We start from the raw sequence: 25,211 nt of genomic DNA, 5'->3' as shown, positions 1-25,211 counted from the left end.
TTGTTGTTGTTTTTGTTGTTATGTTTTTGTTTCCTTTGCCTTCTCTTTGCAAACTGTGTGTCTAAGTGTGTGTAAGTGTGTGAGAGAGAGAGATCAGTGGTTACAATAGGTATTCCCTCACAGGTCACCGTGGCTTTGGAATTACGGCAGACTGGGGCACATTGAAGTAGAACGTGGCAGACAGCTAACAAGAGGAATGAGATTTCAGATCGGTTGTTGGTGATTTTAGTCAAAGGAAGGCAAATACAGTCGGAGCTCAGGAAAACATGGCTATGCAGGACACGTCCAATACTTTGGGAGGTCATTTCAGTCCACGCAATCCCATATTCACATGCAAGGGGAGGAAAGCCCCTAAGGCGCACTGATGGGATAGGGTTGGGTCCCCCGGGCTCCCCTGCATTTGTGTGTGTGTGTGTGTGTGTGTGTGTGTGTGTGTGTGTGTGTGTGTGTGTGTATTTGCACAGGAATGGACACATTGCATTCACAGGGTAGACATCCAGCAGACGGCTTAAGTGACTTTGCAGCAACACGGAGGCGAGCCCTGGCACCACTGGAAACCCCTGCACACGCAAACGGCACCAGCGGTGTGACGGCAGCGAGAGCATTCAGACGTGTGCCACAGGCAGATGCTGGCAAGCTCATGATGAACCTGATTGGTGGGGGTCTTTGTCCATTTCCCTTGGCTGAACACGCTGCTTTTCGAGAACTTTTATTCACATTGAATCCTCAATGGCAGCTCATCGCCAGACCCAAATACAGCCAGTCCCCATTCGGGCAAAGAAGACTTCAGCGTCACATCTCAGTCCGGTCTCTGTGAATGCAGCGTACACATGCTGAGCTGTTTAGAGAATCCTACAGGAGACGGGCGAAGACTTCAGCGTCAACGTCTGAGTGTCAAAGCGTGTTGTGGCAATGAGGAGCGCAAAGCAGTGCCTGAGCCTCCGACGCTTACTTATTTGTTTGATACTCGTGTGAAACGGTCACAATTTCCACACTCTGCCACACTCTGCCACACGTTCAGCACATATTTGTGCGTGACATTTGCCAACGTCTCTTTGTGTCTGCTTCCTGTAAACAGGCCGAGTCCAGCTGACACTGCTTTCCTGATTAGCTGCTGCACTGAGACCAAGCCCGCAGCAGCGGCTCTCCGAGGCAAGGAGAGAAAAAAGAAGAAGAAGGATGCTCTACAGAATCCAGTCGATGCCTCATTTGTGTGGTTTGTGACACCCAGTTTTGTGGGATTGCGTGCACTGAAATGACCTTCCAAAGTATTGCAAGTGTCCTGCATGGCCGTGTATTCCCGAGTTCCTACACTGAAATTTCCAGTCCTTTGATAAAATTCACAAACAACCAATCTGACATTCACATGCTCTCCCCCCACAACTTCTCCTGTTTAAAAAAGGCAATACTTTGAGTACAGTTGAATTAAACTACTTTTTCCGTTTGCTGAAGCCCATTTATAAGAGCACTGATTGTTCTTAACCTCTTAGGACCTGACGTCCACATATGTAGACAACACATTTTGGGTTGTCTTGACCAAAATGCTAAATTTTGCTCTACAAGAGCCTGATTTCCACTTATGAGGACATTATACTGCCACTGTTCTCTAGAAATTTAAAACGAATGTCTTCATTTGTAGATCTCATTTTTCCACAAAACAAAAATCATGTATAAAAAAAAAAAATCTGGTAATTCTTAGTTTTTACACTCATCAGGTCCCAATCAGTTCAAATAGCAAAGAGAAATTAAAAATGCATGCCATGAAAGAGTTAAGGTCTTAGGAGGTTAATGTTGGAGTAATAGTGCTTCTACTGGAGTAGAATACTTTTGTCTTTCCACCTGTGCTGTTCAGACAAAATGTCCTGAGGTCAAAGGCGATTGAGTGACTGACAGCACGTGAACGACAACAACAGCAAATACACTTCAGGTCAGCAACCACGCAAAGCGCTGAAGCCAAACGCAGCTCTTGCGGTGACAGTTCCGATTGAGGCTCCGATTGACTTGAGACGATTCGAGTGCCAGAAAGCCATCGGAAGATGTTCACGAGCGTTGACACGACAACAGCCGATGGAGTCCTTTGAGAAAGGTCCAAGTGAGAGTCAGGTGGGCAGAAGTAAGGACTCTGCAGGGCTGCATGGACTCATCTTAGAAGACTGTTTCTGCTCACTCAGTGCAAAACTTGCAGTTGCAAAAAGCGGCCATTGAGAAGAATAGAATAGCCCTTTACTGTCCTTGTGCAAGCACAGCAACATTATGGATGGTGCAGGAGTAAAATACAAAGAGTAAGACAGCAGGAATAAATAACAAACAGTATTGATTCAAGGGAACTACTTTCTACTCGAACGTAAATGCATGTGTGTTTTAGCAATGCTATGATGCACAGCAGATGGACTCACTGAAGGTTTGTGGACAAATGTAGAAGATATACCACCAGATGAGTTCTGTTTTCCTTTCAGTATGCACCCTATCAACAGAATTAAAATAATGCAAAAAGGGCATTTATATCACATACATTGCTCCTTGAAATGTTAAATAATTGAAGCATTAAGTGTTATTTTCCCCCTTGTCCTGTCCATGCAGCAACTTGTTTCATTTACAGAACATTTTCTTTTGAACACTTTGTATGTGTCCTTATTTAAAATTCTACTGAGCACTCAAGCATTCATGTCTCACAGTGTTAATCATGACAGCTGCCTGTTGTGCTGATCAGGCAGAAACACAAATGACCTTCAGTATAGTGTAATTTAATTGTGGTTCTGCTGCTGATGGTCCCAATTGGAAGAAAAGCAGTTTTTTTTTTCTTTTTTTTGCTCTTCTTCCTACATAATCTGTATTTCCCATTCATTTTCTCCACTGTTGTAGGTCTGTATATCCATTTAGAGCCAAACTCTGCAATTAATCCCCAACACGAGCTTCAGCTGTAGCAGTGATTTGTGATTTGTTTTCTTCCAGGCAGTGGTGTCGAGATTTGACAGATGCTTTCAAGATTTAAAGCCCATCTTCAAACACCATGCAGGGTACAGCCAGAGTGCCACTGATAGAGTCATAGCTCTGATTTAGACGCAAACTGGGCTTAGTTAATTAGAGAGTTGGAGCATCCCCTGGCACGAATTTGTTATGAAGAAAAAGGATTTGAGTTAGATTCTGGATAGAGATGTTTAAGCCCAAAACACCCTGTTTCCATATGGAAGCTTGGTTGTTGCACTGCGTTACGTAATGAGATGTTTCTCAGCCCTGTGCACAGACTGTGCATTGACATTTCTAAGTATATTGTGTGGTGTGGCTGAGACAAACACATTTTTTTTCCAATGTTTTAAGTCGACTTTTTATTCTTTTCCTTATTTTTCTGTCGTGCATTTTTATCCTGGTGATGCTCACCGCCACAAATGAGGAAAACACGTGGTGATGCAATAATTTCTTCTAAGTAGCTTGTTTCAGATCGGATATAAACAAAGGGGGTGCACCAAGTCTCAAATATAAATTAAGTATTATTTTGAATGTAATCATTTAAAGCTACTACAGTAAAGTCCAAGAATAAAAGCATGGAGGGGGACATGAGGACAGTAGACTCACCCACACACAAGTTCTCGTTTCTCTTCAGCACTGACAAATTCTTGAAATTTCTTTCTGGCACAACCAGCTACTTTCTCCAACAGCATCCCCTTCATCAGACCACTGCCGCTGACCTTCTGTCCTTCCCTATATCTGTGAGGGAGCGCTTTGTTTGCGCTCTGCTGTCAGGCCTACATACCAAAATCCAACTCTTTTTCTCAAACTTTTCAGCATGCCTTCTTCTAACCAGCTTTCTGTGTACCAGCCACAACACAACCTCCTTGACCCCAATCAGTTAGGAGTCAAGCAAGCACTCGCACTTGCTGAATTTCAAAAGCGCTCCACTCTTCTCGCACAGCCTCCCTTTTCCTGGTCTTCATCCTTGTTGACCTGTCTGCTGTGTGTGGCTCAGCCAGCCACCAATTACTTCTTGTTGCAGTGACATGTGCATGAAAGCAGACCTTGAGGTTTGAGGACTTAAAAGAATATGGTCTCTCTCTACCTGGCTGACTCCTTCTATCGGGTTGGGCTCCCTCAAGTGCTCAGTCCTCAGCTCTCCCTCCTGCCCTTGCAGGAGTAGTGAGCTGATCTTTTCTTCTTAGGTAAAAATTTCATATTATGTCTCAGAGTGGAAACGTTTAAACTGACAGATTATACTACCCATACGGAAAAGAAATAGTAAAAACTTATATATGATTTACTCATGAAAGTGGCCACTTTCATGAGTAAATCATATAAGGCTTACATGATTTACTCATGAAAGTGGCCACTTACGCATTACTTTCATACATTGTTTTAGTAAGTATCCAAAACATACAAGTTTCATTATATAATTTTTCAAGGGATCTTATCTGTTTTCACACTTATATGCTTTTCATACAAGTTTCACACAAGACAGATACAAACTTTATAAGATTTATATATATATATCTTTTCCATATGGGTAGGCCCAGGTTTTAAATAAAAAAAAAGCAGCACAAGAGTGACCAAAAACCAGTCACAGGATACATGGCTGTCCTGTAACAATAAGTCTGCCACTATTTGGACTTTACGGTTTGTATCTGGAGTGGAAATGAGATTTACATAGGATTTAAAGTGACTTTTTAAATCTTAAATTAGGAGTCTGGATAGTTTCAATATGTCCCCATAATTCACTATTATCATTAACCTTTAAAGACTGACGTACACACACGTTCACCTTTATTCTTTGTGCAATTTGAACAAAGCTTACACACACAAAGCTTGCGTTCTGGTGGAATCAACAAAGTCACAGATCTAGTTTTCCCCCCTGTTGGCCTCTGCATCTCAAATCTCACATTTTAAGAACATTTTTAGAACATTTTTTGCTCAAGCACCTTGGATTTTCATGAAAATTGTATGGTTTTAAACTTCGACATGTATGATTGCTGTGAAATGTTAGCTTTAGATGTCAGAATCTTTAAGGCCCATCCATCCCCTTCCAATTTTAAACTACCTGCATATTTTTTCCATTTCCAGCACCCAGTTTGTAGGCACGCTGATTGTCTAGGTGGAATCTTAAAAGTCAGATTGAGCTTAAAATGTACTGATAGGCATATGAAATGCAACAACCACTGAGATTAAATTTGCTGTACAAGACATAAATATAGAAAAACAGTCAAAACGAATGAAAAAAGGGAAAAGCAGTCTCAGGTGAGTAGTCTGTAAGGCCAAGTTACTGTTTGATACATGACCCTGATTCCCCAACCCTAACATCACGACTACCACAGGCAAACAGGGATTAGGCAATCTGCATGCTGACCACTAGAATGACAGATGCAATACTTTTAAAATATATACCTGAAAATCATACATTGTTATTATTATATTTTATCTATATCTACGGATTCATTTTCATATCAAGACAAGCCAGTGAAAATTTCAGGCTTTTATCTTTAATAGTTTTTGAAATATTCACATTGAAACATTGTCTCAGCAAAAAAAAAGATGCTGGAAGTGAGTTGACAGACCATTAAAAAAGGCATTCTGAAAGGTATTTGATAAAAGGAGCCAAAATTTCACAACTGCCACATATATATCCACATCTTATACCTTAAAATGTTTAGGCAAACTGGAGATGGTTAAGCAGAAGATCCACATTGATTTGAGATTGCATATATTTGAAATCAACTCAGGGATATCTTAGAGTAGATTTTGCTTTGGGCTTTATACCTTGGGCCTTGAAGATGATGCAAATGCACCAGTTATACTTAGGTTAGTTGACGAGTTCAACTAAACGGATTTTATTACTAACTGGATAAATTATCCTCCCCCCCCCCACAGGAAAAACTGTGATGGGTAAATCTGCAGCTTTACAGCTAAGACCACATTTTCTACATCACACTTTTTTTTTTTAATTCCTAGCTTCAATTCAGGTGAGCTGGTGTCTGCACAGACTTGAGAAGCTCTGCTTTGTCTGAGACGTGTCTTTTCCCTTTGCCGGTAAAACCTTTGTCCCACTTTTATAAGATCTCTCTGTTCTGCCTCAAGACAAGTGTGTGCACACACAACACACCCTTTCAGCCTGAGAACAAGTACCCATGTGTTCAAGCAGGATGAAGATCTTTAAAAGCTAAGCACAGCTGCAGGTTATACCACCTAATGAGCAGGTAGTGCCTCCAGCATAGCTTGTTAACAATAGCTGCCTCTAAAACCAACACGAGTTAAGTTTTTGATGAATTACTGCTTTTATACCAGTCGAAACAGGATAAGATGTCGCTCAACAGTCAGGTATCATTTAAAATTTAACAGACCAATTATGATCTAAACTAAATTTTACTGTAAACGTGATTAGACATGCCTCGGAAGATCCGATGTAACTTTAGTGGTTTCTTAATAAAGGTTACAATTATAGATTTAATTCATAGTTTACTCAAGAGGTCAAAGCATAAACTATATGTTGAAAGCAAGATCAGCTCAGGTTTCTCATGCTACTTTGGACATGTGAATTTTTTAAGCTCTGTTGCATCATCTAGCTGTTATTGACGTTTTTCACAGAAGCTGTTTTAACATAAATTAGCAGGCAAACACAGGTGCTACTAATTACAATAATATCTGTTTATGCACAGAGCTTTCATTAATGTGTTTAGCAACACCTGTGTTTACCTGGTATTTGTCAAAACAGCTTCTGTGGAAAACGTCATTAACGGGTAGATTATGCAGAACAGAACTTATAAAATTCACATGTGCATTTACAGAAGATACTTGCTAATCACCTGAACTACATCAATAAAGCAGCCATTAAAACAAAGATTTCCTTTCAGATCAAGAGCAATGACTCCGAACACTTAGGCCATTTATTACTCCACTCCTAAGAGATAACGAGACATAAACAATGTGTGCATATAAAGAAGAAATAATCACTAGAACACCTTTGCATTCACTCATTCCAAATGTAGCGTGTCAGATAATTGTTTTGAGGCTAAATTCTGCAGTTACACCCCACAACCTTTGTTACACCTTTTAAGCCAGGGTGTAAGGACTATCCAAACGAAAGACGCTAACATTTATTTCATTTTGTATTTTAAGATCAAAGTCAAACCAGTTTAAATCATGTCAAGGTCGTGTTTTGACTTATCTAAAAATTTCAACTGATCTCAGAATTCTGAGTTGAATTTAGAGTTAACTTTTGAGACTACTTAGTAAGTCAAAATTTAGATATCAACTCTAAATTTCTCATTATTATATCAACATTTTTAGATAGGCAACTTGGAATTTTGAGTTATTATATAAGAATATTTAGATATTAGCCCCCCAAAAAACAAACGCCAAGCAAAATCAGTATCAGTAACAAGCTTTCATACAACTTCAGCCTAGGTTAAAAACAAAGGACTTCCTTCAGACTTAAAGCACTGATTCAGTTTGGCAGCTAACGTAACATTTTCATTTCTTTCAAAATTTTAACTTACTTCTGAGTAAGTTAATTTTCTTAAATATTATTACCTAATTCGAAAGTTTCTGTTATTAAGTCTAAAATTTGAGATACTAAAGAGTGAGAAGGAAAAATAGTGGCAAATGTAGCATGCTAATGCCATCAACTGAAGGTGTTAGCATGCTCACGATGCTATTCTTGGTATGAAAACTTAAAGACTTAAAGCTTAATTTTCACTATATCTTATAAATTTATATCTTATTATTTATATCATTTATATCTTATTGGGCAGTAAACACTGCATCATTTTCGTACTTTTCATTGCCAAGTGAGGTTGTAGCAAATAAGCTGCTAATCTAAAACATCTAGCATACTCAGCATTTACTATAACGCTGCCTTTCTTGCTGTGTACTTTATTCCAGACATTATTAAAAGATCTGAGGGGTAAAGAAATTTCTAGTTTCAGTAAAGCATGAACTTCTGGGCTGGTTTATTCACGCCAGTGGATAGGAGTTTCCCCTGGGTGCTGACATCCCTGACAATAGCCTCAGTGTAAAGCAAAAGCTGGCCTCTCTTGTGCCTGTTTACCACTGCTGCAGCTCTGTGAATAAATCCTTTCTTTCTCTGTGTATCAAACATGTTCAGTTGAGATGTGTCAGTGTGGCCCACTTCCCTGCTCTACTCCAGCAGCAAACAAACCTCATGTTTCTTGGCACCTGTTCCTGTTGGTTATTTGGACATATATTATTTCTCTGCTGGTCTATAAATAACATGGGCTTCTTGTATTATCCATCATTATGACATTATTTTGCTCACCATTAGCTAAGACATGAGGAAGATCTTCTTGTGATGTAAGAAACTAGACCATTTCTCAAAAGCGCATAAGCTGTGAACAGACAAGGAAGCTATTGTTGAAAGGATCTGGATCTTACTTAGCTTTTTCAACTCCTGTTAAAACCAGGGCTTGGAAATTGTGGTATTTGTCACCAAAACAGTTCAAAGAGCTGGTGAATTAGGGGTGATTAGCAAAAAGAGACGATAGTATTGAGATGGATTTAATATGAGAGCTAATCCATTTTAAAACTTGCATGATGACGAATTTTATATTTATTAAAAGACAAAGTCAACTTGAGTACAGTGTTTGAGCTTTAGCCACGTAACTAAAGCTTTTATGGTACACCACTGCCCCCTGGAGGATAACAGCCTGACTTCATTTTCATGCCCTAAAAATGGGCTTCTAGCTCTGAAATTAGCATATTGCTATTTGACAAGTAGACTCATTAAATTATTAAGTATGTTTTGAGGTGATGGATTTTCTGTCTTATGTTACATGTTACCAACAAGCTTGGATCATAAGATATGCTCTTTAAATCTGGTCTCTGCTTAAGATATGTAGAACATGTGTACAAAACCTCAGCACTGAACAAGAAAAATACATTCATATTAGTCCTCAAAGCAGCCTTCTGGCATATCGTGCTACATTATATCTTATGCACTTGCAGAAGCACACTATGTGTCTTTTCTTTGCTGTGTCCAGGGTGGTTTTGTAGATGTAGACAGAACCGTTGTCACTGAGCTTTAATTGCTTTGTGGGTTATTGTTAATTAGATTTTAAAAAATGTAACCACCGCCTGAAATCACGTGGGGCTTTGATAGATTTCCCAGTGAATCCCTACAGGAATTTTGCTCTCAAATATAGTCTGAGTAAGATCACCATTTCTCTGAAAAAATGGTTTGACAGGGTTTTCTTACCTCTGAGTTTTAACTCTCTCTCTCTCTCTCCCCTATATTTCACGCACCATCTCCTTCTTCTCATTTCTGATCTGTTTCATAAGGCAGAATATTGAGAACTGAATGATGTGCAAAAGCTGTGCACGTACCCCCTGCAGTTTTGACCTTAAAATCCTTGTCCGGGAGGGCTGATGTTGATTGGCACCCAACCTCCCCAACTCCTCCCCCCTTTAGCTGTACCGCAGTGCAGCTCGTGCTGGCAGGCCCCTGCAAGGTTACCGCTGCTTCACCGAGAGGGCTGACAAATGAACATAGAAGGCAAACATCTGAGTATTTCCTCCCACTAGCACTTGCCCCATCTTGCACAATTTATTAGCGAATGATGGAGCGGACCATTTACTGTGGTGCTAATCTTCCTTTGTTTACTGTCTGCAGTTTTCTCATAGGGAAATGAAAGCTTAGGGAATAGATAGCAGATTGTGGTCATTTGTCATTCTGTAATGCAAAGCTATAGTGAGTCATATAAATATTGTATGAGCTGTAATATTCTGATATGTTCTTAAATAAATGAGGGAGACAACGAGTAGTAGATTTGATATATTTCTGGTGACAACTCAAACCAGTTTTCTTTTCTTTTTGTACATAACAGTTTAAAAGTGGCCCAAACAATCTTATAAACTGATACTGGAAAATCAAAAATATGTCAGTGTGTGTTGTCTAATATCTACCAAGCTACATGCACAATTTCTAACACAGCATAATGTAGAAACTACTATAGAACAATCTGCAAAGCAAATTCAAGGCATTTCTTTGTGACCAGTTTCTGACCGTACTCTAAAACACATTCATAAGAAGTTGGTCTCTCATTTTAACTCTAAAATAACCACATATCAGCTCCATAAATTGGTATCAGAATTGGCGTTTAGTGTGAAATATCTTCTTTATGATGTACACCTTGCTAGTACCAGGTTGGAACCCCTTTTGCCTTCAGAGATGCCCGTGCAGGACAGCATGTGCAAATTGTAGCCTCAGTTTCCTATTCTTAGGTGACGGATGCGGCCTCCTGGTGCAGGTCGAAGCAGTCTATCCGTTCTCCTCAGACATCAACAAGGCATTTTCACATAGAGAACAGGTTAACAAGCATTTGAGTCGCGGTAATGAGTCTTTGAGCGCATTCTGTATTCTTTAATGTACAGCTTCATTTGGTTTGTCTTAAAAAAAGAACTTCTTCATTGATGATCTTCATTTTAAAGATTTCATTTGTCTTACAACATCGACTATTATAAACTGACAAGCTGCTGTTATAGAAAGGAGGGGGAAAAAACCCATACAACATAAACAGAAAGAAATACTTCAAATTTCAATAGGTGTCTTATGATTAGTGTAATTTCTGCTATAAAAAAAACCATTCTACATTCATCTGTCATTTTTATCATAAGGTACTACAACAATGATATGCTACACAAGGATTATTAACAACTAAAAGGTGCTTTAAAGGTCACAAAAAGTGTGGTACAGTTCTTCATGAATCAGCAGGTTTACCTCTTTTTAAATAAAACATCTCATTCATTTTGTGGTATCAGAAACATACATTTGACAACATGAATCCAACTAATGCAAACATTAGGGCAAATAGCTGGAGAGAGATTTCCAAATATATAACAAACAACCAAAAAAAGTCTATCATTTAAAAAAAAGAGTTTCAGTGTAGTTTCCAATGTTTGGTTGTAGCATGACAAAAAAACCCAACAAAACAAAAACAACAGCAATAAAAAAAACAAACAAAAAAAAAACAGTCGCTACATACAGATGAGATGAGATTTATGAATCCACGGCTGAGTTTCATCAGGAGCTCAGAGCTCTTTGTGTCCTTGCATTGACGAAATCGTCTTTCCTGAACCCCCACTGTTGAAAAAGTGTAGGTTAGCGTGCTGTATTTCAGACGTTCAAAAAACATAATGTATGTCTTCTCGCTGCACCGAACTAAAGACTTAAATATCAAAAGGTTATTTAACGAACTGAATGATGCAAATGTGCAGTTTAGTGCTGTGGAATACTACAAATTTTGGTATCGATCTGATACTAATAAATATAGGGGCAGTATTGCCGATATCAATACAGACAGCGATACTTTTAATCTATAATGGTGGCTTATATAAGAGAGAGTAGTGCGGCATGAGTTATGAGATGAGTCATGACCAATCTGCCAATTCTGAACACACTAAAAATACTACATGTTTTACTTTTCTCAATAATTAGTTAATAGAAACATTTCAGCATGTTCAACCTAGTGCATGTCTGACCTATATTTTTCACTTGGCTACATACTTAACATAGAAACAAAGTATCAGTCTATCAGTCTGGGGCTAGCATTGATCTGATACCAATATCAGCTTTGGTATCGATACTATGGATATTTAGATCAATCCTCCCACCTCTAGGGTAGTTTTTCTGAAAGACACAGCTGAATAATGTAACATGCAGCAATGTATCAATAACTAGCAGCTCAGTTCTTTGTTTAAATTAAACAACTTAAAGAGGAAAAGAAGCCATTTCAACCCTCTAAGCCTAAAACACATTTTTAAGTGCTGAGACAGCAACTTAAAGTGCTCATAATGAAGTGTAAAGGCATGAAGAAAATCATGTGCAACATGATATGATAGGATGCGATGTGTGCAGGAACTCACTTTCTTGAGGGTCTCACGGACTTCATTGTTTTGCCATATTACGTGCAGCAGAAGGCACGCTGCCTTTTGCATATGACTGGGTCTGTAACTAGGAGAAGGAAAAGGTAAAAATAATATCACACATGCTGTTCTTCTGAACCGTGAGTACTTTTACTTTTTATGCTTATGGTGAACTTTGGATTGACTCCAAAAGTGAAGCAATCCTCATAGATTCCTTTGCTAAAATTACACAATTTATATATTATATTATTGAATTATATTTTGGCCTCTGTACTTAACTTCCACCTTCATAACAACTAACCTTCACAACCATGCCTGTTTGGATTTTGTCAAGACTCTAAAATAAATCGAGGGGCAGCATTAATTGCTTCCTGTCTTTTTGGCATCACTTCAGACAAAATCTAATGTGCTTTTGGTGTGTGTGCCCCTTTTCCACGCTTTTTAAAAACTTCCAGTTGCATGAATTCTGGGCTTTACCTTTTCCCGCTAGTACGATTCTAGCATTTGTTAGTATGTTAATTAGGCATGTGGAATGTGGCATGCACCCATACAACCTACGAAAGCAGTTCCCTCATAACTTTGCGCTAGCCTGTTCATAACTTTGCATGGCTATAGCATTTACTCACATCAGTTTTTTAATTATTCACTTTTATCTGAAGTACCGAGACTCTGAAGAAGTTACTTTATGTTATTGCTACTTAAAGGAACTAAATACAATGGATTAGGTAAATAATGACATAAAAATAAACTAAACAAAATAACAAACAAAATAATGGCACATATATCATTATCTTGCATTGAACATACAACTTCTCAAGTCTTGTATCTGAGTGGTTTAGTAATGTAACTAACCCTTTGTCTGTCTTGCTGATGTTGATGATCTTTGGGATGCCGCGGTTTTCGATTATTGCGTCGGCGTTCTTCGCATCATTCTGGCACAGGTAAGTCAGGATTTCACATAGAGAAATCGTCACCTCACTAGTCTGGTTGACGTCGGTGCTGTCAAAGGGCAGCATTTTCACCATCTCTGGCAACACCTGGTTTGCTTTAGGAGTAAAACAAGTCATGTAAAAGAGCCGTTCAAAAGTGCGGTTTGTGGTCGTGGTGGAACGATAATGGGAAAAGCTTAGAGGAGACATCAAAAGTTACCAATGGCAGGACGAAGTTGATCGTAGCGTGAGATGTTTCTGATTAGAGATACAGCAGGTATCTTTAGATTACTACTTTCATCGTTTAAAATTTCCTTAATCTTCTCAAGACCATTTTCCCGCTGAACAATGATAACGGCGATGCCTTTGTTTATCTGCAGACCACAGAAAAAACATTTTAAATATGTCTTACATGTATGACTTTAAAATACATATACATGTAAATATAAATGTGCTAAACAATACTAAAGCATAATGATCAGGTGGCCAAAACAAAAGCTGTTAAATCTGTTAAGCTGTCAAACAGTATTCCAGACTAATCTACCCTTCATTTGACTCATACATACATCTAATAAAGTGCCAGAGATATAGTAGACACACTTGCCTCTTTTCTGCTTACACATCGAACCTATAATTAGATTAAGAGCTGAAGTCCTTCCCATCTTACCTCGTGTTTTCCAGCTGTGATGTTCTGCAGAGCACCAATGGCAGCCTCCTTGATGGTGTCATTTGTACTGCAGGCCATCAGTGATATGTACATCCTCACAGTGATCCTGTCCCACAGCCACTCTATGCCATGGGGGTTGGGGTTGGGCTCGGGCTCCAGCAGGGGGTGCTGATGCACTGCATACTGAGAAGAAGGAGTTTACGAGACAGACTCCAGGTATGTGGGTCCAGTCGGTTCAAATTTACAACAAGAGGTGGCTAACCGTTTTAGCAATTGATTTTATTCAGTATAGACATCTAAAGACTGGTGCTGCATCCATTTTTCCACATTTTCATATTGGAAGTTTAAATTCCTGGCAACAGTTTTAGTGCAAAAGACATACTTATACAGCTTTAGGAAACCAAATCCACGCATCCAGATTTCATTCTTGTAGGAGGCAGAATAACAATCACTGTTAGAGCATCACATTGAAGCCCATAGTTTTCAAAAACTATGCAGTCAGTAGTTACAACTTCTCATTACAGCAAATACCTAACCAACCAGTCACATGGCAGCAACCCTGTATATTTAGGCATATAGACATAGTTTAAATGATGTGCTGAAGTTCAAATTGAGCTTAGGAATGAAGAAGATAGATGATTTAAATGTCTTTGAATGAGCACAGTTGTAGCTGCCAAACTGGGCTGGTCTGACTACTTCAGCAATTACTGATCTTCTAGGATTTTCCCACACAACCATGGTTTACAGAGAATGGACCAAAATAGAAAAAAAATATCCAGTGAGCGGCAGTTCTCGAGGCTAAAATGCCTTGTTGAGCCAGGACTTGTTGATCTCAGAGGAGAATGGACAGACTGCTTCCAGCTGATGGAAAGGCAAAAGTAATTTTTTTTTGTAAATTTTAAATAACCGCTCATTACAGCTTAGGGTGCAGAAGAGCATCTCTGAAAACGCAGCATGTTGAATCTGTTGGCTGCAGAAGCCCACACTCCTGTCAGATAGGAACAGGAAACTAAAACTACATTTCACATAGGCTCATTAAGATTGGACAACAAAAGCCTGGAATAATGTTGTCTGGTCTGATGAGTCTGAATTCAACTCAGATTATAGTGTAAGAAATTGGCGCAAGAAACATCTACACTCTCTTGTATAAAAGGTTCAGGCTGCCGGTGGTGAATGTTTCCTGACACACCTCAGATCTCTTAGTAACAACTGAGCATTTTTTAAATGCCAACATAGACAAAAGGTTAAAGAGGCTTAGTGTTATTTAAGATAACACTAAGTGTTTCCTTAAATAAGGACCAGACACGTGTTTTGATTTAGTAATTTTTTATCTGATCAGCAGCCATTAACCCAGTTATTTCCACATTAATGTAGGATTCAGAGCACATAAAAGCTGCCTGAGAGTTCAGAGGTCTTATAAAGACTTCTATAACTGTGTAACTGCTACTCATAAGCTGGACCTTGTATGGCATTTTTACTCTGACTTGTTTTGTTTTTGCTTTGTTCTGATGTTAAATTTGATTTTGTACCACTAACAGCATGTCTTCGTGGCCAGGTTTCCCTTGGAAAAGAGATGTTAATCTCAAGGGACTTCCTAACTAACTAAAGGCTCATTAAAAAATGTCAGCAAATATCAACAAGAATTTAACTGATAGCTCAGGATGTGTGTGTTTTAAGCCGCTTTAGCTTGTCTACCAGATGTAAAATTGCAATCCACCTCCTCCCCACTTCCCCCTTTAATGCTGCATTTGACTTCATTAATGTCATGTCCATTGTCACTGATGACTGCTTTGTTGCTACACACATGCAACTGCACGGAGGTGTCAGACCAGAACCGTAGCATCAAATAAAATTACTGCAGATGGAAAAAACAATCATCTTTTGAGAATTGTGCTTCTTATTGTCATGCTATGTAGAGCTATGGCTAACTTACATAGATAATAGCATAACAGCAGCAACACTGGCGCACCTGGTAAAGCAGTAATGTATAATGCATGATTTGTTTGGATGTTTCTCACCACCAATATAATACAAGAGAAAGCTAAATGAGCATGTTCTAGTAAGGATGATTAAAGATGTTCTCTCACACTCAGATATTAAACCATAACCATTGTGTTGTCAGGGTCCATTAATGTGTAAAGAGATTACCTCTGTGATCTTGGCACTGCGGTAAGAAAAACAGCCCAAAGTCTTTGGCTGCGAATCCAAGTCTTGGCGAGACTCTGTGAGAACCTGGTCGTTTTTCTTCGGAAGCTCTGACTCAATCTGATAAGACAGGTTGTGCAGGATACAGACGCAGTTCTCCATGCTCTTCAGAGTAGATTGAGATGTAGATGAAGAAAGAAAGTAAAAATTGTCTGGCAAACAATTTAATAACATATGGGGACACAACAGAAACATAGAAGGGAATTCTAAGAATTCAGGCAAAGTTTACATCTGTTTGAAAGTACAAGTAAAAATCATTTGTGAACATGTAACAAAAGTGTTGTAAATCAAAGCAGTTTGCCGTGACGCAGACACAGTGAGGACAAATGTTTTCACTTCACCTTGTCATCCATCTTACGGTTAGCTACGGTTCCCCGGATGTAGTAGATCAAAGAATCGATGAGATTGTCACAATTCCTCATTGCTTTCCTGACATTTCGGCCTGCGGAACTCAGATTTCTAGGAACAAAAATGTGCCAATTAGATAAGCCCATTTTAACAAAGTCAAAAGTGCTATAAAATATTTTTCTGTCATCCACACAATTGTGCAAATTAATGGATGCACTATTTTGGACATCTTTCCAATGCCCGTGGCAATCACAGACAAATTATATCACAGACTAGTAAGACTAGCCTGTTCTTATGCAGCCCAACCAACAGGGGGAAATAAATATGAAAATTAACATTCAGAATCCCCACAAGAGGCTCTTTGTGCAGCCATGGGGAACTCCCTTATTTCATCCACTGGGTGCTGAAAAGGCTTTAGAACATGATAAGGAGAACTCGATAACACTGGGTCAGAGAGGACTGAATGATTTCAGTTCAGCAAAGCCGGGGAAAGAGAGAACTCGATGAATAATTGAGTCTTTCACTCTTTTCATCTGGCTATAGTTGCCAGGGGAGCAGTGGCTCTTATATCTCCTGCTTTGCAAACAGAGAGATGATGTGTGTCTAAACAAGTCCAAAGCAGAAGTACGAGGCATAATCTCAGACCCCAGTAGATAAACTGTGGTTTGACATAATCACATGATAGTAAAGAAACTGTATAAAAATGGATGGTAGTTACTCTCTTGCTTATTATAATTTTAGTGACTAGGCAGTTCCAGACACTTTCACAGAGCTGCTAGATGAACCCCAGATGTTTCTTAAATCAACCATCATATGGTTCTTCTGCCCTTTGCACGCTCCTTCAAATTCTTGTACTGTTCACCTTTCTCCATCGGGGTCTCTACACACACCCCTCTAATCTACACCAATGAGAAAATTGACAATAGCATTAGTTCAGGTGGACCAGAGAGCCAAGCCTAGTGTCCTATCCTGGTAGATCAGCAGTCTACTTTGTCTGATGGATCAGCTGATACTCTTTGTTTAGGTTGCTTTTGCATCTTCAGTCATTTCCATCCCACATTGTAAACAAACAGTAAAAAACAGAAAATGTGCTGGTAATTTTCTGCTAATGCATTACCTATTTTGCTTGTTTGTTTCGCACAGAAATTAATTTTCATATATGGTGAAATGGAAAGAACACTGCATAATGGAAAAAACCACAACAACCTCTTCCAACCACCTGTTTCTGACTTAGTCACTGTCATCTTAGTTGTCAATGATACCCAGGGTCAGTGCCAAAGCTTATAGAGCAGATGGAGAAATAACTTTTATCTGAAGACATTTGGCTCAGTTTACTTTTAGATTTCATGAAGATTGAAGCCAAAAGTACATTGATACTGTTAAATGAGCACAGGTACCCTTGCACTCACATATGCTATATACAAGACAGACAGACAGACAGACAGACAGACAGATAGATAGATAGATAGATACTAAGCCACTATAATAACCAAATAACTGGATGGTACTGCAATAGCTTACTGGCAATGTGAGAGTTTAGCCAGATCCAAAACAAAGCTGGAAAGCATTTTAAAAACACAATGTAACTATGGGCAGATCTAACAAACACAAGCCCCTGGGGTTACAAAACACTACTAAACCAGGTTTTCCATTTATGCCGATCCATCTGGAGGCCCCCGATCAAATCTATGTCACACAGTACATAGACTGGTTTCAGTCATTATGCAAATGGAGGAGTTTAAATTACATTGTATATATAAGATTGGGGAAACCTGCAGTCAGCTGAGATTGAAGAAGTCACTTGGATGAGTGACAAAACGTTTCTCCCACAAAACGCTACGTCCAGATGAACAGAATCGACTTTTGGAGGGTCACACAGTACAAATCCCTGGAGTTTGAGGATGTAGGTGATAAATTCAGAAGCAGAAGAGCTTTTTGTCCTTCAGGAATTAAATGCTATGATCCCAAACAATATCTTCTGATCTGCTGAAATCTTCGACCTCTTCTGTTTATAATCAGCAGATTAAGTGACACCTACAGTAGTTTTTGGTTTATCCCAATGAAAAACATCCCAGCAAGTACAGTTTTTTCGCAGCTAACAAAAGAGAACCTACCGCAGGCAGCCGGTGGCATTGATGAAAGTTTCATCATCCACTAGCAGTTCATCTTTCGGATTCTCGCCTTCAAAAATGCCAGAACTGGGAACAAGAACGGAGCGGCTGAGAATGGATAAGGCACAACCTGGAAAAGCCTCCTTCAACATGTCATGAGAGGAGAGATTCCACAAAAGACCTGTGGGAAGAGATTGAGATTTAGTTTTTTGCAAGGAGATAAATCACAAAAATATAAATAAGGTAGTGCTGCATTGCTTATACGAGTCTCAGAGCATGATTTCATATGTATCAAAGGCAATGTTTATTTAAAGCGAGCAAAACCAGTTTTGACGAGAGCTTGAAATTTGCAAACCTAATCAGATTAAAATTAGGACATGTAGTGTGTTTAAACACAAACTAACCCGTAAGATGCCGCCTGGTCTCCTTATCGCGGCTGCTATTCAGTACAGTAGAAATCAAAGACAAGCCTGCGTTTTCCGTAACATTAAGCTTATTTCTATCGTTCTCATAAACAGCATTACGCAGCGCCCCGGCAGTGGCACGCTGCACTTCTTCGCTGTCATTGTTAAGTAGAAACATGAGCTTCTCAATCCCGTTCACATGGCAAATCTGGAGAAAATAGAGAAAGCAAGCATGGACCAACGATTGACAAATTCATGTATCAGGATTTATAATCGCTCTGCATCCTTAACACATAAAATACCTGTGATTAAACATACCTTGCCTCTAGCAATGACACTCTTGAAACATTGATTTTGTATGAAACTGGTTGCACAGATCAGTTTTTCCTCTTCATTCTGGGTCAAAAGTTGCACAGCCTTCTCCATTGTCATCATCGGAGTCTTGCTTACTGACATCCTGTGTGAAAATCCACAAATGTTTCAAAATGTAGATTATCAATACAGGATCATATTGAAATAATGAATGTACAGAACAAAGGTCTTACAGTTTTGTGACATTCTGCGCGTGCATCTGCTTAATGGGTAACTGCGTTGCTGCCCGCCTGCCAGCATCCGTCTCCACACTGCTGACAGAGGGCGGGTATGAGTTCACTCTAAGGGATTTATGGTGGCCCATTTCCCTCTTCTGTTTTAGCCCGAACATGCCATCCTTAGGCTGGCTAGAACTAAACACGGTGTCACCATTTCTTCTCTGCATTTTTTCTGTGAAAGTTGGTTTCGCAGTACTTTGTCTGTAAGTCCACTTAGAACCATATTCTCCATTTTTCCGAAATGCAGCATTTGCAGGTACAGATTGCAATCCTAAGGTCTGTCTAAACATCCTTTGCTGGACGTTCCCTCGTGCAGGTGTGTATGCACATCTCTGTGTGCTATGAGGTAAATCTGAAAAAACATGGTGGTGAAAGGAAGCTGACTTTGCCAAGTGAGTGCCAACTTTGGGTGAATGACTTGGTCCAGAGGGGGTGGGCATCCCAGAATAAGTACTGCATTTAAAGTGCCTATGAGGTTGCTCTGGGCTTGACTGAGGGGACACTTCCAGCCTCCTGGATGGTTTGCGGTCATGCTCGCCAGAGAAGGAGTGACTGGAGAAGGGCGATCTATTTACCTGTGAGAAGGAAAAACAAAAACAGCTTTAATGCACTGGCCTGGTTACCCTGCTCTTTCACTGTATGGGACTTTGTACTTCCATTTATATACTTGGATGTCATTATAGTCAGAAATACACAGCATAGCAACTACTTGTGCAAAAGGTCATTATGATGTCTTGGTAACCCCACCCCAATGCATTTATCACTGTGCACGAGTGAACAGAACAAACTTCAGCGAAATACTGATGCGGTTTAAAATATATGACTTATTCCTTTAATGCGTTATTGTCAGAAACAGCTCCATATGTTGTCTATAAAGAGAAACATTATAGTCCACAATTAAAATCTATAGCAACTGCCTATTTACGCAAGCTGCTGCTACTTGTTTTTCTTTATAATAGGTTGAGAATACAGAAGTCACTACCCATAGACTTTAAACAAGACATAAGGATGTTCATAGACTCTTGGATTCATTTATTATTTTAATTTGTTTGTTTGTTTGTTTAATTTTAGCTCAGCTTTTTAAATTGTATGAGTGACAAAGTTGGTATTTGGGGTATGGCCTCGATGACTCACAGTGTCACTCATCAGCTAGGATTTATCTCACTGAACTGGAACTCTGATGTTAGAGTCACACAAGACTCACAAACTAGTACAAGTATAATCGAGACTTTACATTCAGAGTTCAGCTAGAAACTTACAGATCTGAAACAGAAATTTTTAAAATTCCTCCACAAATCATGACGTCCATCTGCGACATGACAATCAAACAATTCAACTGGTCTTCTTTTGCTAGTTTCCAAGTCTTTTTAAATACCCTGAGCCATAATGCGGTTTATGTGACAAGTAATATGTTTTGATGTGCAGTTAATTAAACTAATAGTCTGTTCAGGAAGTCTGTGCTCCAGTTCTGGTGAGTAAAATGCTAATATTTTATTTGCATGACACTTAGCATTGGTGTGTAACGTAGCACTTGCTCTTGTTCAAATACACTCACTTTTGGCTCCAACAACCAAAGATGCCGGTGGCTGTAACGCTTAATGCTTGTCAACAACTGGGCACGTCCATGTTTTTATACATAATCTATCCTTTTACCCTTCTTTTACTTTGTAAGGCAAAAAGAGCTTTTTATTTTTTCAGTATTAAATTGCTTTTCTTTTCCTTCAAGCATCCACGCACATAAAGTAAACACTGTTGCATAACAGATAAGATACGAAAAGAATACAATGATTTATTATTCAACAGACTTGGGTTCTGTGAGCATGCATAAAGCAGCAGCAGGATACCACAGAGAACCATTTGCCTGTATTCAAATTATGGAGTACAATATTTAAAGTGCAGTACAATATGAGGCCACAAGTTCAAGTAGTTTGTCCTTTTATAATCATTCTGTACAGGGACGACTAAAGCAAGCATGCTGAGCTGAATGCGCTTAATATCTGTGGAGGAATCTGCATACTTCAGATCTGTATTAGCTCTAAAAAACAGAAGCGAGATGAATATTCTAGTGATCGATTAGGATGACTGCATTTCGTTGCCCTGTACCTGTGCATGTGCAATGACAATAAAGTTGAATTCTATTCTATTCTATTCTATGACAAATGTCCCCAAAATGTTTGGGTGCATGTGGCGGTGCATAAGAATAAATAAAGGAGAGTCTTACCTTCATGTTCGTTAAAAGTCCATCTGCATCATTTAAGCTCGCTGTTTCATATTTCTGTGAACAGACACCACCTGAAACAAGTCAAAGAGGTTTGGTTAGTCCGTATGATAATTCCCGCCCTGCCTGTTAGTGTTCTCATATCTGGATCGTGATTCCGACTCTGGTTTCCTCAGCTTTGAAAGGACAGTGCACACTCACGGTGCACAGCAGACATCTGTGCAACCTGCAAAATAAATGGCATCTAATTTAAAAAGAAGATGGAAGAGAGATGGCAAAGCAGTGAGATTAAATGGATCGGACATTAAATGCTATCTGTTAAATAATGTTTCATGACACATTAGGCACATTTGTATTATGTATCATTGAAAAAGTCCTTGAACTCTGAGCAGGTGTAACATCTGGTTTCCAGTTGGTGACTATCACAGCAGTAGAGCATGATTCACTTATCATTATCAGTGACCACTTGTGCCCTGTGCATGGGATTATTGTGATTCTGGGAGAGAAAATTCCTAGATATATTATTACAATGCAGCAGATATGTCAGCAGTACAGTGTACATTTTAGGACATCGTCAGGTCTCAGGAAAAAAGTCGGGTCTCAGGTCTCAGACATTGAGACCCGACGTTTTTCCTGAGAACTGAGACCTTACATTTTTTTGTCTGATACCTGGCGACTTTTTTTCCCGAGAACTGAGACCTGAAAACTTTTTTCCTGAGACCTGACGATGTCCTAAAATGTACATCGTACAGCAGACTTATTATAGGTTTGTATTTTCTAATTAGTTTCGTTTTTATTTCCATTTGGCGTTTCGTTTTTAATTTGGTTTAGTTCAAGTTGGGATGGATTTTCTTGTTTAGTTTAGTTTTTAATTGTTGGAAAATGTTTAGTTTTAGTTGGGGTTTTTCGTTAAGTATTATTGTAATAAGGGAACATTTTAAAAGCAGTTGACTCTCAGTCTTCTAGACATTCAGAGTAATAGTAACTTTGAAATAATAATATGAAAATTCTGAGCATATTTTAATGATGAATAAATGTGTGAATTTTACCTTCCACAATACTTAGTTAAAACGCACACACAGACACACACTTTTCATGTATTTTGAAAGTTGTTTTTTGGAGAGCTGGAATGTAAATGTGCCTGTCTCTAAATCACTTTGGATAAACTTCTGTTTTTTAAATATTTTCTAGTCTATAAATAAAATAAACAAGACAGCAGACACAAAACAGTTCAGAGATTTTCCTTTTTTATAAAAAATGTAATCCATCCATCTTTTTCTTCTTATCAAATTCAGGGTTGTGGTGGTGCTCACCCTGAACCCATCACCAGGCTATCACAGGGCGCATACACAGAGACAACCATTCAGTCACATTAATGCCTGCAGCAAATTTAGAATTGCCTGTTAACCTAACATGAATGTCTTTGGACCGTGGGAACACCTAACACAGCCACAGGGAGAACACACAAACTCGAGAAGAAAGGACTCGGCCGGCCGGTGAATCCAAACCCAGGACCTTTTTGCAGTGAGTTGACAGTGCATTATAACAACGAAATATTTTAGGGAGAAGAAGTCACAAAATAAATAATGCAAATAATAAAAAGTCTTGTAATCCCCTTTAATAGCACTCTGCAATCTGTAAAGACTTGAGGGGAAGCCAGTAAAAAAATTCTTTCATTTTTATTTACAGGGTAGTGTTGACTCATGTGGTTAACCATCCGTCTAAACACACCTAACAAACCTTTTAATAGTCAGTGATGCTTCATAAATTCAACCAAACCTGTCCAGATACAGGCAATATTACTTTTAATTTTTTATAGTTGCCAAAATTGAATAGAAGACCTCTTTATTTTTGGCTACCAATACTTAATAAATAAGGTCATCAGTGGATGACATAGTAAACTTAGGTTCTGGCAGTTATCACTTTTAGTGAACTGCAGAAACCTGTTAGACAAGTGGATTAACTAGGAAGTGTGCATTCCACTTACAGAAATGTCTGTGTTTACAATATCTAGACTTCTAGTAAGCTCCCCTTAATGCAGAGCACAGCCTCGGGACAGACAAAGCAGGGTCTGGCAAAGGAAAAGGGTTTCATAGTTTACTTTAGGGGTTTCCAGCTTGGACCCTTTTGAAAGGGTAACATAGCCACCAGGGTGGGAAAGGAGGAAAAACTCTGTACTTCTATTATTATTATTCATATTGTTTGTGGTTATTATTATTCAGTAAAACCGTTGATAGTTCACTAATCTACCTGTACATGTCCCTGACATCCTAAAGTTTAAATATTAGATTTGGAAAGTGGGAGGAAGTTATTTTTGCTACCACTCTCATTCACTTCATTCATTAGTACTACTTCATTAGCTTGGCTTACAGTGCACCCGGTTTCTCCCAAATGCGTCAAAGTATGATGCTGATTCATTTTCAAAATGAACATTACCATTTGACTGAGTCTTTTTAGACTTCCTGGACATTGTGAGCTGAACCTGCCGGTGAACCCGCTGGTTCCGGTCCTCATCGGGCTGCGTTGAGGATCGCAGATCGGCCGGCAAAGCCAGGCTGGTGTCATCCAGCACAGAGGAGTCGTGCGCAGGTAACGCCGACTTAAAAAACGGATCGTCCATTGTGAACAACAAATGAGAGCAAAAGAAAAAAAAAAACTCGCCAAGAGTCGAGAGGTCAGTTTTTCCTTTTAACCATATAGATAGGGATCCTGGAATAATAGTCGACGCTGCTTTGTTTCTCCCACTTTCCCTCAGCTAGGTATAGCCAGGAGGGCGGGGCTAAAGGCGCACCTGAGGTGTCAGGTGTCACCACGAGGACACGTCAGGTAACAACGTGTGAATGTAGCTGTGTGCTTTAATTATTTACTTTTATTTCCCTGCAGACTTTTTTTTTTAAAAAAGTTTAACGGCCGTTTTGAAATTGTGAACTAAATTACTCAACACCAATCAACATTTTTAAAGATTCAGCTAACACTACTTGGGAAAACTGATATATTTGTCCAGCAAAAGTTTTGCCTCTGTACACCACCATGATGGATTTTAAATCAGTCGATCAAGATGTGATTATATGACTTTCAGCTTGAACTCAAGAATAAATGTCTGCATTAACTGTGCAGGAAGTGCAGTCATTTTCTTCAGACGTTCGGGAGTAATTCGAGAGACTCAGGTCAAGTGCGTCATATTTGACACCCTTTTGGGTGAGTTTTATATCTCTACATCATCAGTGTGATAAATTGCACTCTAAATTGCAAGGTTCAATAAACACTTGAAATAGCTGAATAAGCTACAAACACTTTTTTTAAACAAAAAATTGGATTTTCTGGCCATTATTTCATGGTTCAGACTTCACAAGGATAATTTTAAATATGGAGCTTTTTTTAAATAGTTGGATGAAAATCCTTTGTCATCAATAACTGCCTGAAGTCTAGAATCGATCAGATCAGGTGACCAGGTCATAGAAGAGCATCCTACTTCTTTGCCTTGGCACAAAATTCATCCTGCTTCTTCCATCAGCATTCACATCATCAGCAAACACTAGTGGCCCACTTCTACTTTCATCCATGTCAGTGCCATCACACTGCTTTCACCATGTTTGACAGATAAGGTGTTATGCTATACTTTTCTCTTATTCTTTTTTTCTCCAAGATGGAAAAAATCCTGTCACCATCCACTTTTATTAGCTGAAAGCGCATAATAAACCTAATGAAGGCCATCTTCTCATGCACAGACATCTCTTTGGGTAACTTATTTAAAAAGCTTTAGAACACAAATTCAAATTCGATTTTGCTGTACTCTCCAGACTGAGGGGCTCTGTAATAGAGATGGCACGATACCACTTTTTTATGTCCGATACCGATACCGATATCATAAATTTGGATA

At 39.0% G+C, this 25,211-nt stretch overlaps 2 protein-coding genes across 3 annotated transcripts in view; both read right to left on the bottom strand.

Annotated features, from left to right (window-relative positions):
- Positions 1 to 9,213, bottom strand: part of rassf8b (Ras association domain family member 8b) — a 36,783-nt gene extending 27,570 nt beyond the window's left edge. Inside the window, exon 1 of the mRNA XM_040035568.1 lies at positions 9,194 to 9,213. The gene's annotated coding sequence lies outside the window, so the exon portion shown is untranslated. The remainder of the gene's footprint in view (positions 1 to 9,193) is intronic.
- Positions 9,214 to 9,754: 541 nt separating this feature from the next.
- pkp2 (plakophilin 2) lies at positions 9,755 to 24,138 on the bottom strand. 2 transcript variants are annotated; one of them, XM_040035564.1, is made up of 13 exons: positions 23,768 to 24,138; positions 21,335 to 21,405; positions 19,069 to 19,688; positions 18,842 to 18,980; positions 18,524 to 18,731; positions 18,123 to 18,300; positions 16,002 to 16,119; positions 15,604 to 15,765; positions 13,456 to 13,638; positions 13,009 to 13,162; positions 12,712 to 12,904; positions 11,860 to 11,947; positions 9,755 to 11,077 (listed from the first exon to the last, which is right to left on the bottom strand). In XM_040035564.1, exons 1-13 carry the CDS (start codon positions 23,949 to 23,951, stop codon positions 11,018 to 11,020), a joined length of 2,358 nt encoding a protein of 785 aa, XP_039891498.1. In that variant the 5' UTR covers positions 23,952 to 24,138; the 3' UTR covers positions 9,755 to 11,017. The 2 variants fall into 2 exon arrangements, with proteins under 2 accessions (XP_039891498.1, XP_039891500.1); XM_040035566.1 differs by having other exon boundaries at positions 11,860 to 11,941; positions 23,768 to 24,137.
- Between the last annotated feature and the right edge of the window lie 1,073 nt (positions 24,139 to 25,211).

Source organism: Simochromis diagramma, unplaced genomic scaffold, assembly GCF_900408965.1.
Source record: "Simochromis diagramma unplaced genomic scaffold, fSimDia1.1 OVJJ01000816.1, whole genome shotgun sequence".
Lineage (NCBI taxonomy): Eukaryota > Metazoa > Chordata > Actinopteri > Cichliformes > Cichlidae > Simochromis > Simochromis diagramma.
This window is presented reverse-complemented; position numbering and strand designations above follow the sequence as displayed.

What these genes read in the sequence shown, in the direction of transcription:
- pkp2 (XM_040035564.1), bottom strand. Translation starts at nt 23,951, where the DNA reads ATGGACGATCCGTTTTTTAAGTCGGCGTTACCTGCGCACGACTCCTCT. An exon ending in GTGTCATTGCTAGAGGCAAG is followed by an intron (nt 18,732 to 18,841) that starts GTATGTTTAATC and finishes TATTTTCTCCAG; the next exon opens with ATTTGCCATGTGAACGGGAT. An exon ending in GCAGTGCCAAGATCACAGAG is followed by an intron (nt 13,639 to 15,603) that starts GTAATCTCTTTA and finishes CCTTCTTCTCAG; the next exon opens with TATGCAGTGCATCAGCACCC.